The following is a 12,420-nucleotide window of genomic DNA, read 5'->3' as shown; positions in this document are numbered from 1 at the left end:
TGCCCGCGAACACATTGAAAGGACTAAGTTCAGAAGAAACTGATTGCACCATAGTTGTTCAATTGGCGGCACTTGAATCAGCAATCGACACATATTACCAACGGGAGTAATGCCACATAAGTGATGACAATCAATAATGTATATTCAAAATGCAAACATGCCAAGAACGGATTGCTCCTTCATTAAAAAGATGTAGCTTGCAAAAGGAGTTATAGGATAGGACAATATATTAATGCCATTAACATTTAAAATACATTGACATTTATTTTAAACATAACCGTACTAAGAATGCTGATTATCTCATTCAAATATCGGCATATTATAAATATCCTGTTGTCATATTCATTTTTTCTTTAATTTTATAGCTCTCATATGTGACAGCATTATTCGGCTTGAAGCAAGAGTTTATAATGGTAAAGCTTTTAGCAAACGCGTGCTTGCGCTGATTGCTAGGAATACAACTTCGACAAGTCTTAAAGCAATGTTTTTGCGAAAACGATTCAAACGATGAACGGTCTAGTACATGAATAAAAAAAAAACGTTGCTGATGCTGACTCTCTACTACTAAATTCTCATGCATGTATGTATGTATATACTGCACATGTACATACTGCATACATACCTAAGAATGCTCATTATCTCATTCAAATATCGGTATACTATGTATATCCTGTTGCTATTTTCATTTTCACTTTTTCTTTGATTTTATTTTATAGCTCTCAGCGAACCTACATATGTGACAACATTATTCGGCTTGAAGCAAGAGTTTTTAAGGGTAAAGCTTTTAGCAAACGTGTACTAGCGCTGATTGCTAGGAATACAACTTCGACGAGTATTATAAAATCATTGTTTTTGTTAGTACTCGTTTGCGAAAGCAGTTAAAACGATTAACATTACAATGTTGTACATGAACATAACAAAAGTTGCTGACTTTCTCTACTACTAGTGGAATTCTCATGTATGTATATGCTGCACGTTTGATTATTTTTTACGTTTTTAAAGCAACATATTTTTCAATAGCTTTAATAAGTTTACATGCTCGTACCTTGAACAAATTCAGACATACGCATAAACGTGCAGAATAAGTTTCATATACAGTTACGTATCCATGTATCGTATATGTACTGAAATTGTTGCTGCCTAACTTGTACATACATATGTATGTTCATTCATACATATGTGCATAGTAACTGCGATAACATATTTCAAAAAGTGTTTTATGCATCCAAAGGATAATCATTTCATTCGCAATATTGCTTCTAAGTAATGTAAAATTACAGTCTGCCAGAATTTGATGTCTAAAATCATTTTACAACGTGATGATATTTTAGTTAATTTTGTACGGAAGTGTACTACAACATGCAATACAATAATAAAAGTTATAAAATTATTATTTATAACAAACTTCAGCATACGTATTTATGTAATATATACTTGAAATTTTACATCTCCAAGGCTTATGCATGTACATATATTATCTACATGTGTATATTGGATGCTGGGTATAACTCATTTTATGTTTAAATATTATTGAAGATTTTTAAAATTATCCGGCTTGAAGAGAATAGATACAAACGTCCGGAATAAGTATGGCGGACTTCTATGCTTGGAATCTTATGTGTACCAACAACTAGGGTATCAAACTGATTATCAAGGGTTTGTATACCCCTGCAGTTTCGTGTACATGCACCAAAATCAAGGTCGAATGCTATACTCCTTAGGCGTAAGGTCATAGATGTTAAATGCAGTGCAGCATTTGTAAAGAACCAGCAATAGTGAGCCCGCTAGGAAGCACACGAGTATTTTCAAGTGTATAGCAAATATCAATTCTAAATCACTATGTAGGGGCAATCATGTCAGTTTCCTCGTTACATTCCCAGTTGAAAATAGAGGAAATTTCTTTTAAGCCAAAACACACTGCGCTGTTAGAAAACGCTTTATCAGCAATTTTTTTTCGTGTTTTTGGGGTGATATTTGTAATAACCCTGACAGAAGATGGTTTAAATGGTAACTGTTTAAGTTTTATAGCTTGTTTGTGTTTAAGAGTAATGTTAATTTATAATTACTGATCAATCATGACGCTGATATCGACTTAGCGAATGCGTATGATTCTTGTTTAATTTAAGTAAGTAAATTATTTTTACGTATATTATCCAAAAGACTCTTACATTCGATGAAGACAACTTCTTCGTCGATTTTGTTTACGCCATCAATTCTGATTGGGCTTTGTAATTTGATTTCATTCTGAAGAAATTTAATTAGTTCATTACTGAAAGTTTGCGGCAAGCCTATGTTAGTAGAAAAAAAATTGTTTCATTAATAAAGTCTGTTTTTCATTTGAATAGCGAAAATCTTACCATCAATCAAACAGAAGTTTGTTTTGCACACACCGGTTACATCTGCTGGGTAATGGCGTATATCGGCGCTGGTCAAATCTGCTTCATTGGTAAAATCAATATACATCACAGTATAAACCGAGCCTTTTATTTCAGTTACTTGAGCACGGTACCACAAATCTTCAAATTTGGCGATACAATATTCGTCTAGTCTGAAAAGAAAAATACAAAATTTTGATAATAGCAATAATGGTAAAAAACGCTTTTTTCAGCATACTTATAAAATCAGACCAATTTAATATTAAAATTACAACATCTAACTTAAAAGAAAACCAATAGTCACGCTCACTTAAGTAAGTACTACTCATAAGCTTGCCAAACATAAAAGGACACTCGACGTGTGCTGTACGGGCGCTTTCTCTACAACACCTCGCGCTGCTTATTTACCATTACTATGTCAATAAAAGGAATGGATGTTGGTATGATGCTGATCGGGGCGTGGCAGCGATTTTTGGTACAAAGACTACTGGTTCTGGTTCTGAGATCGGAGGCTCGAGGCCGCTTGGATATGGTTAAGATTTTCGAAGGTAAATCAATGTAAGTAAAAATAATTATTTCAATTCATATTAAATATAAATAACAAATTTTAAAATCTGATTAAATTGCAGAAAAAACATACATATGGGAAGAAATGCTTAGCCATAAAAAAAAGAATTATTATTTTTTTTAATTAAATTTAAAAATTGCAATAAAAATCCAAAATAAAAAAAAAATTTAAAAAATCCTACTAAAAAAATTTTCCCTGCGCCAAAACTTGAACCTGGGACCACGAGCATACCACGCGAGTGCTTTACTCTGTCGGTCCTTGCGACTGTTGGAGCCCCGCGAACGAAAAGGCATACTTATGATTTGCACGGGGGATGAATTGGCAGACTATCTCATCAACTGGTATGATGCTACTAGTATTTTTACTAGCAGATGCTGATGCATAGCCTGACAATTGACATCTTGTACAGGCTAACCTAATATTCGCGGCTTGCGTTTTGGTACGTACGCGTCGAATTTGTTTTTTTTTTGCGTTACCCGAAATTGGCTTGGGTGCATTTGCATTTGATTACATCGAGCGAAACGTCAAATCAAAATGTCCCGCAGAACAAAAATTTCGGTTGGTCCCATACAACTTGTATGTGCATGACAAATTTTTGACAGTGAATTGGCGGTGTTAGAGATGGGCACGGGATATCGGGACCCGCGGAACCCACGGTACTGATTTAAAATTGGCCGGGATGGGCGATATCGGGAAGATCTGTAAAAATATGGCGGGCATGACGGGACCAAAATCTTTTCCCGACACTCCCGATAAAACCGCAACCCTCACAAATTCACGAAATCTTCCTTAAAAACGATGTTTGAAATATGCACTTAAAAATGTTTTATTGAGACGAAACGAACAGCAAAGCAAAACAAAATAGTCGGAAGATGCCAGCTCTTTTATTATTATTTTTGTTTAAAATTAATTTGAAAGACATGAACATTTTTGTCAACCTTCGGTCCGTTTGCAAACGACGCCACGTACGTTGAAATCTCAACCGATAGTTTCAATTTGTTGTCCGTTTCTAGCCTCTGGTTTAGAGATAGATATCGAGACCAACGGGACCCGCGGTACAATTCTGAAAAACGTCGGGACTTAAAAATCAAATTTCGGGATGAGCGGTATTACTAGATATTTAACCCCGTCCATCTCTAGGCGGTTTGCGTGAATATTAGATAAGTCTGGTAGGACATCGCAATGTTATAAGTACCAGTCCCTAACATTGAAAAAGGATAGAACGTGAACTAGTTGGGCTGAAATGAAAACTGGTGGAATTGTAGCTCACAACCTCGGTTGCCACTTACTCATTTTTTGTGTGTACCAAAATGCAAAAAATATATCAAAATTGTGAAGTTCTGTCTCGTCCACGTCTGGTGGCTGTATGCCCAGAATGGCATTTACAGGTCGGGAGTCTACATAACTCGAGACTGCCTCTCTGTGCCTCAAACACACCGCTGCAAACAAGTTACGTTTGGAACGAAAAATTTAACACTGAAAATGAACAACACCGAATCTGATTTGTCTCCGAATCAAATTTGACAAGAGATTTTCGCTACATAAATTTTTACCATTTCAGTAGAATTAACTAACACCAACAAGTAAATATATGATGTCTTGAATGTATTCTTTTTTGCTCCCCTGTCTCCACGTAACACTACGTTGATTTTTTACTGTATCGCGAGCCAGCCCAACGCTGGCTCATTATTATATTTTGCCAAAAAACTATATACTTACCTAGTTTAAGCAACTTATAATTACAAATACTCACTTCGGCTCGTATGGTTTGTCCGATATAGTAATTGAGCTGATTTGCTTTTGCACAGTCTGCAGGCAAGCCAAATCAGTTTGAGCTATACAGCCAACATGACCGATTTCCAACCAAGAGACATCGAGCACAATGGCTGTGAATGGTGCACAGCCTACTTGGAACAAGTGTGTTTCGAATGGCTGCAAGAGAATATATACAAAGTATAATATATTATCCGTTAGATACAATGAACTTAAGAAACACTTACAGGAGTCATTGTAGGACGCTCCACTTCTTCGATAGTCTTTACAATTTTCTCAACATTCTGCGGTTTTTTAGCCTCCTCTATCGGTTTGGGCTGCTGCTGCCTTACACTTACTTGCGAATTCACAGTGGAGTTTTGAGCACTTCCACCTACGGCATAGTATTGATCGTCATGTTCAGCACCTGCGTTTTCGTCCCTATTAGCTGAATTTTGTATTTTAGAATCTTTAGCATTCGCTTCGGCAACTTTTGTATTCTTTTCAACGGGTCTACTCTTCTTCCCGGTTTGCTCTGATTTCGAACGCGTAGTATCCGTCCAAACTTCAGCACCTGCGTTCTTACAAAATTGCTCTATTTCATCATTTAGTGACTTCTCTGTCTGCCAATACAAAAGTTCCACACCATCTTCGACTCGGTCATATTTTACTTTAAATTCGAGGTCTTCATATGTGCAAAACCTCTTCACCAATTTTTCGTTAAGCACATAATTAGACACGTTACGCAAAGGTATCAGGCAGGTATGTTGCTTTAGTAATATAATTTCGTCAGTGATTTCACGTAATTCGCTAAGACGCCGTGAGGCAACGATACCGCGGTCAATGAAAAGTACCCGAATGTTTTCGGGATTACGCACCATCAGCACCTCCACCCGATACATGACGCCTTCGCACGGCGCAATGGCATAACTATGTGTTTTAGGCATTTTGCTCATAGCTGGGGCATTTTTGCCATAACTATCGATTTTGCGTGCATTCGATAAGTACTCATCATTTTCGGCAGGGGTAAGAGCGCGTATGTAGCCACGGTTTGGCGTACGTAAACCGGTCAATATGACATGGCTGTTTGTCTTCGGCAGTTCAACTTTTGGCAAAGTAGCAGTGGGTTCTTTGTGTTTCTGTACCTTATTGGTATTTTGCGGTGAAGCCTTATTAATGTTCTGACTAAGTCTTTGTTGTTGTTGTTGTTGATATTGACTATTCATTTGATGTTGTTGTTGTTGATATTGACTATTCATTTGATGTTGTTGCGAAAAATTGTGTTGTTGTTGTTGATATTGACTATTCATTTGATGTTGTTGCGAAAAATTGTATTGTTGTTGTTGTTGATATTGACTATTCATTTGATGTTGTTGCGAAAAATTGTTGCCATTGCACATTTCGTTAGGTGTTTGCGTATGATTTCCAACTGAAACATTTGCTAATTGCATTTGGTTAACAGTCAGCAAGGGCTGATCGCCACCATGTACCATGGTTGGAGACAGATTCGCTGTAGGAAAGACCAAAGGACTGCAACAGAAATGTTAGAACAAAATTAGGTTTGTACATACCTATACATTGTATGTACATATGTATATTTAATTTTCAATAACTGCTTAAGTATGGAGGTTAACATTACTACATACGAGCGTTTATGCAGCGGTTATTAATGTAAGACACGCCTTTTCATGACCACCAAAAATAATATTTTAATGAGGAACCGAGAACGCATTCCGGTTTGGGTTTAGTTCTGCACGAGAACAAAATGTAATGTCAAGGACGTTCCCGCAAAAGAACCAAATCGGTTCTGTAAAACCATAGACTTAAATAAATAAATAAATAAAAATTGAGAGTAGCTTGAACGAAAACCATATGCGAACAAAAGGTTCTGGAACGTTCCCGTAAGAACCAAATTCAAACGAAAAACTCGGTAGCGTAGTACGACTAGAATGTGAACGAAACGTTTCAATTGAGAACGAAGTAAGCACGAAAGTATTGAGAACGTTTTCAAGGAGGATCAAACAAGAACAAAAGTATGGGGAACGTTTTTTTATTAAAGAACAAAACAGGCACAACAGTTTTGGGAACATTAAGTATGGGAGGGGCGTCTGCGTGTTGGGATGAAAAGTCCCCAACAAACATTTGCATAGGTTAGAGAACGATTAGAAAACAATTCGTATTAAAAAAAGAACTTAAAGTCATTTGCAAATTACAATCCCTCCTCTAACCGAGCTGCATATTCCAAGGGCGAATCCGTGAAAAGCGCGCTTTATGACATTGTATCGAACAAAGAATTAGCCTAAAGAAATGCACGCTGGAAGTTTTCCATGGTATCGATGTCTTCCAAATTTTCGTATAGCGGTGGTACTATTGAATTACTTTCACGGGTTTCATCATTCCTGGTTTCTACGTCCTCATCTTCATTTTCTTTATATTTGATGATTCATGCTCGAATTTACACTTTCGAACCATGTCTTGGAAAGAAACAAGCTACGTGTCAAGCAAACATCTGATTTTCAGGGCAACCATCTCCCCTGACAAAGCTTCAAAGAGCAGAGAAGATGCCTTATTTTTGTCTTACAAGGTGAGCCATTTTAAGAAAGGAACAAACATTTTTTTTGCACTTAATTTAGAATCGAACCCGAAAAGAGAAAGGTGCAAGGCGAATTAATATAAGGTGATAGCAGGAGTACAAAAACAAAAATTTACATGTATTTTGTTTTTGCTTTGGCGGCATAAACTGTCAAAATCTGTAACAGTGTGTGTAGAAATTCAAACAAAATTTTTTAATTTGATATCAGAAGCCGTGCGGCGAAACACATACACAAAATCAGCTGAGCTAGTAACACCACCTTATATAAATTCGCCTTGGAAAGGTACGAAATCACCATTAGAATAAAACGTTAGAATGCGATTAGATATATAACCTTTTTCTCGATATCGAAACCTAAGTCCCTTTCGTAGAGAATCCTATAATTATCGATAGCTTGTCTAATCGTCTTCTAATCTTCTATTGACTTCCAAAAAATTTAACGTTAAAGGCCATCTTTAAAACAACAGAAGATAGGAAACAAGTCTCTGTATATAAAATGTAGCCTTTGAGGTTTATTATCACATAACGTTTCAAAAATGTTGACTATATGTATATTTGTTAAAAATTCTAATCACCTGCGAGCCCATATCAAGGATCCATATCATTTGTGAAAGTTGCTATTCTAAAGAGCGTGTCAGACGTGGCAATATTTCCGACTTCTCCGCAAATAGCCGTCAAATTGAGAAAGAGAATTATTATTTCGATGTATGAGCAACCAGAAAGTCTCAGAAATAAAAGTTGCAAGATGTGACTGCAATTGAGAGCGCAAATCGATTTCGGAAATATATTTCAACTTGCTGCAATTCGCCTTTCGAAAATAAAAAAAAAAAAACATCCTCATGCAACTGCTTTCTGAAATTTCTCAATTTGACAGCCTTTTCGAAACATATTGCATTGCCACGTCTGACTTAGGCAATACGTGAATGCGTAATTTTATATTACTTGGGGCCGGGGTTTCAGTGTGGGTTAAATTCAGTTTAAACGAAGTTTAGTTAAAATCAGTTTAAATTTGAACTAAGTTTAAACTATTGACCAGTTTTTCATTGCGAGTTTAAGGCTGCTCTTAGTTTAGTTGATTTGTAGGGCCACACTCCTTTTTCTTTATGCAGATACAAAACTATAGCAATTTATTTTCACTTTTAATACGGTCACGTTCTGAAAGATTATATACGGAAATTCAAAGAATTTAGCTTATTTATACAAATGAACGTTTTTTGGGTATTTCACAAATAATTTAAATTTTGCCCTTTACATAATTTAAAGCTTGCCCTTAACATAATAAAGGAATTTAAATATGCATTTTAGATTGCAAGCTTAAATAAACAGATTATGAACTAAAAGAGCAGCTTTAGAACTTTTTAAAAGGCCTTCTGAACTACGACATATAAAAGCCCTTACATGGGTAGCGAAAGCAGAAGACCTTCAGTTTGTGCCACTCCATACAAAAAGAAAGGAGAAATGAATGTAGAGTAAAAGTCCTCTTGACTCTAAAGAAGGTCTTTTGGCAGGGCTTTTAGCTCCTGAAATTAGCTGCTGGGTACCTACATAAGAGCGTTGCATCTTTTTTTCTTAACAGCGGTCGCCCCTTGGCAGGCAATGCCAAACCTCGGTGTATTTCTGCCATGAAAAACTCCTCATAAAATCAATTTGCCGCTCGAAGGCGTCAAACTGTAGGTCCCTCCATTTGTGTAACAACATCAAGACTCACACCACAAATTGGAGGAGGAACTCTCGGCCAAACACTTGGAAAAATTATAACCGTCAAAATTTTATTATTATTATTCAGATATCCGGCTTATAAAAGCTTATTTTGTCGACATTTTTAGAAAGATAAGTGAATTTACTACATTGTTTAGGGAAAACTAACCATCATATAGCGAGGGACAATTATCACTCTTTATGTAGCGTTTTTTATAATAAATACCTTCTTAAAAGGTATTCAGCCTCATTGCGAGAGTCGTGCCGAATGCAAGTCGTTTTTCGAGAGTCGAATCGTATCAAAAATTTAGCGCCATTGCCTAAAATTTCCACTCGACTAGTGTTTTAAAACGGAAAAACTTGGCAGCACTGGATAGTTTTCGACAATTCTCGTCGTTTACTTATTTCAGCACGACAGTAGACAATGCTAATGTTGTCGAGTCGTACAATTCAGCCTAATTTACGACTTACGCAATGAGGCTGATTATGTGCGAAAACTCGTGTTGTGGTTGCTGTAACAAGTTACAAATTCCCCGAAGGGTTTTTGGGTATTGACGTTGGAGTGACAGTCCTTGTTCACATATATGTACAACTGGGCCGTTCCGGTTACGCAGACTCGACCGTCATGAGAACGACCAAAACCCGCATGCGAGGTACCCGTACCAAAACCAGCATTGTGTGCCAATAATTAAACCAGTACCTGATTATCCGGATACCACACGTATTGTGCGCCGGAGGGACTCCGTACAGAAAACATTTTTTTTATGACATGGACAAGTAGTGAGCTACTCCGAACAATTATCTTACCTTAACTATTATGATAATTTTAGATACTTACGGGATCGGAAAACATATGTAACGATGACTTTGCCAATCTTTCCGCTGACATTCCGGTGAGCAATAATAATCGCCACACCTTTGGCAAACACAAATTGCCTGCTTCCGGCAGGCGGTGCAATCGCCTTTTGGCAAAGTCATACCAGTCGCATTGTTGCCCTCTTTCAATGTACTGCTGGGGGAGCTCTGTTTGAAAGCAATTAATAAAATTTATGATTTTCAGTAGTATCTCCAGTCACTTACAATCGAGTTTTGTCTATTTTCCTTTTGAATGAAGCCATTTTGATTTTGTGCATCGACCGCGTGCCGCTGCTGATCCTGCAGTCTTCTATTTCTTAGAGCCAAAGCTTTGCTAAAAATATATACATTTACGATTTTGTATAATTTTCAAATACTGATACTACCGTCGATCCATGTTTTCTTGTAATTAAATATTATTTCTCCCCGAAAAACTAGAAATTATCCCCGCTTTAATTGCGAAACACGACGACAATTTGCAGCTTTGTTCGATTTGAAAAGTTTCGTTGTTTGCCAGAGTTGCAATTGAATAAGCAAAGAACCACCAACCAGTCCTAAAGGGCCGTTTATATACGTCTTTACTCGCTTAGCTTGACAGTACGAACTTTGACAGCAAAGCATGAGGCCTAGAAGGTATGCTACCATGATATAAAAAAGTATGTATGCTGCAATAAAAACTTTGACAATATGCTAGCAATCATGGTACAATAAATTTATTGTACCATGCTAGCAATAGTAATTCACATATACCTTTTTTTGTCTTTACAGGGCAATATGCAGTTCTCAAGAAAACGGTCAAGAAAAAATTGCCATTCTTTCGTGTGTGTGTCTGAGGAACTTTGACATCTGACAATTCATCAGCCTGTTGCCTCACTCTTTCCTAAAGAAATAAAGGAGAGGGCATATATTATGCACTTTTGGCAAATCTGTAGGAAAAACTTTCGGAATTAAAAAATATGTAGGTCTATTGCAAATTGATTTGAGAAATAACTTGAATTTGCTTGTGCCGCACTAGTATTTGTCATGTTGCTGCAAGTGCAATCCATTCGAGTGTTGAACATTTGCAAGGTGTAGCTGTCAATGTAATCGTAGAAATTCTTAAGTTTGCCAGAGTTTTGCCACGTCTAACAGCTACTTTAAGCACAAAACGCAATACGAAAGGCGAGTGCGATTGGCAACGCCACTCATTTGCACAGCTACTTGGCAACGCAGTCACGAGTGATTCTCAGTACAGAATAAAGAAAATTTGCAAACGGCGGAGACGAAATTTGTAAACAAAAAAGGTTTTTAATTCGTGAAAAGTATTTTAAAGGGATTGGATTGCATCAAAATTATGTGAGCCGTGAATACAATTAAAAATTAAAGTAAGCGAATACTATACATTTGCTATGGGAAGGTCATAGTATAGTGAATGAAAAAAGTGCAACGAGTGAGTGCGAGCAAGCAGATAAAAGAATCATTCCATTTGGATTACAAGTGTAAGATTTTTGTTTGTCACGGTGTGTGCGGTGGTCGGTGTGGCGGTAATGGCCCTCAAGACCGACCTGCTCGTTCCTTCCTCTGCTGTCGTTGCTTGCGTCGACTTTGATGCTAGTACATGCTAGTGAAAAGTGCCTATGGTCCTGCTGGTGCACACGTAGCGGAAAAGGATGCGCTGTGTTTGTTTAATTTGAGTATGAGTGCGTGTGCTTGTTTTGGGCGGGGTGGAAATGTCAAGGAAAATTGATGTAAAATGCTCATACGAGTGTCGCTGCAAGGTAAAATATAAAAAAATTGTACATGAAATAAAAAAGTGAAAAGTGTGAATAAGAAGTATAGCAAAGAGAAAGCAGCGGGGATCTAAGAAGGAGAAGCACAGAAAAGTGATCAACTGTTGTCACCGCCCTTTGCCTGGTGCGCAAAGTGTCTTCCCAGTCAACCATTTAAGCTCCGTCAAAGGCAATCGCAGTTATTGGCAGAAGCCAAAGAGTTACTGATAAGAATTTGGCAAATGCCAATGCTGGCTTTAGAAAAAATAAGATAAGAAAAAAAATATGTTTTATCATTCTCAAGTTAATATATTTGTATACAGCTGATGACTGGGTTATCAAGTGTGTGTGCTTTACTGTACAAGTGTCGTTGCTGCTGAAGTGGCTCATCAAATGATTTATTAATTAGATGTAAAGAGCTCAGTGATGCAGCTAGGATATGCAGCATACAAACTAGCAACCATTGCATTTGTGCTACAAATATATTCCGGTGTTGTGTGTTAAGAAATTCATAGAACTTTTCAAGGTGTTAATAGGTATTGCAAATAATTTGGTACCCTTGTTCTCATCATGAATATTGTGCTCTCTTTATTAGCTGCATTCTACTCTCTTTCATTTGCTTCTTCTACGCTCATTTTTAGGGCGAGTCTCCCGTCGCGGTGCCGGACTATGAGCACGTACATACTTACGTCAATGGCTGATTTGTTGAACCATCGAAATGCTTTCCTAATTGCTGTACAATTCCATTAAGGACAATACATTCCTCCATCTGGCAATATTGGTTTATGTTGTAGTGTTGTGCCTTTTACGTTTCCAAAAAACGTGAGTGCT

At 37.1% G+C, this 12,420-nt stretch overlaps 2 protein-coding genes across 9 annotated transcripts in view; one reads left to right on the top strand and one right to left on the bottom strand.

Moving 5' to 3' along the window:
* Positions 1–12,420, top strand: part of LOC118737725 (peripheral plasma membrane protein CASK) — a 143,969-nt gene that overhangs the window by 14,647 nt on the left and 116,902 nt on the right. The window contains exon 1 of one of the 8 annotated variants that reach the window (XM_036468432.1): positions 10,591–11,205. The exons of 5 other annotated variants lie outside the window; for them this stretch is intronic. The gene's annotated coding sequence lies outside the window, so the exon portion shown is untranslated. 2 more of the 8 variants (XM_036468433.1, XM_036468434.1) reach the window with 2 other exon arrangements.
* LOC118737727 lies at positions 1,577–10,319 on the bottom strand. Its single transcript, XM_036468447.1, has 7 exons — positions 10,228–10,319; positions 10,067–10,175; positions 9,825–10,009; positions 4,944–6,225; positions 4,697–4,875; positions 2,358–2,548; positions 1,577–2,288 (listed from the first exon to the last, which is right to left on the bottom strand). The coding sequence occupies exons 1-7, from the start codon at positions 10,236–10,238 to the stop codon at positions 2,122–2,124; spliced, it is 2,124 nt and encodes a 707-aa protein (XP_036324340.1). The 5' UTR covers positions 10,239–10,319; the 3' UTR covers positions 1,577–2,121.

This window comes from Rhagoletis pomonella, unplaced genomic scaffold, assembly GCF_013731165.1.
Source record: "Rhagoletis pomonella isolate Grant_MI unplaced genomic scaffold, Rhpom_1.0 Rhpom_scaffold_00004, whole genome shotgun sequence".
Classification (NCBI taxonomy): domain Eukaryota; kingdom Metazoa; phylum Arthropoda; class Insecta; order Diptera; family Tephritidae; genus Rhagoletis; species Rhagoletis pomonella.
Note: the sequence above shows the minus strand (reverse complement) of the source record. Positions and strands in the feature narration are given on the sequence as shown.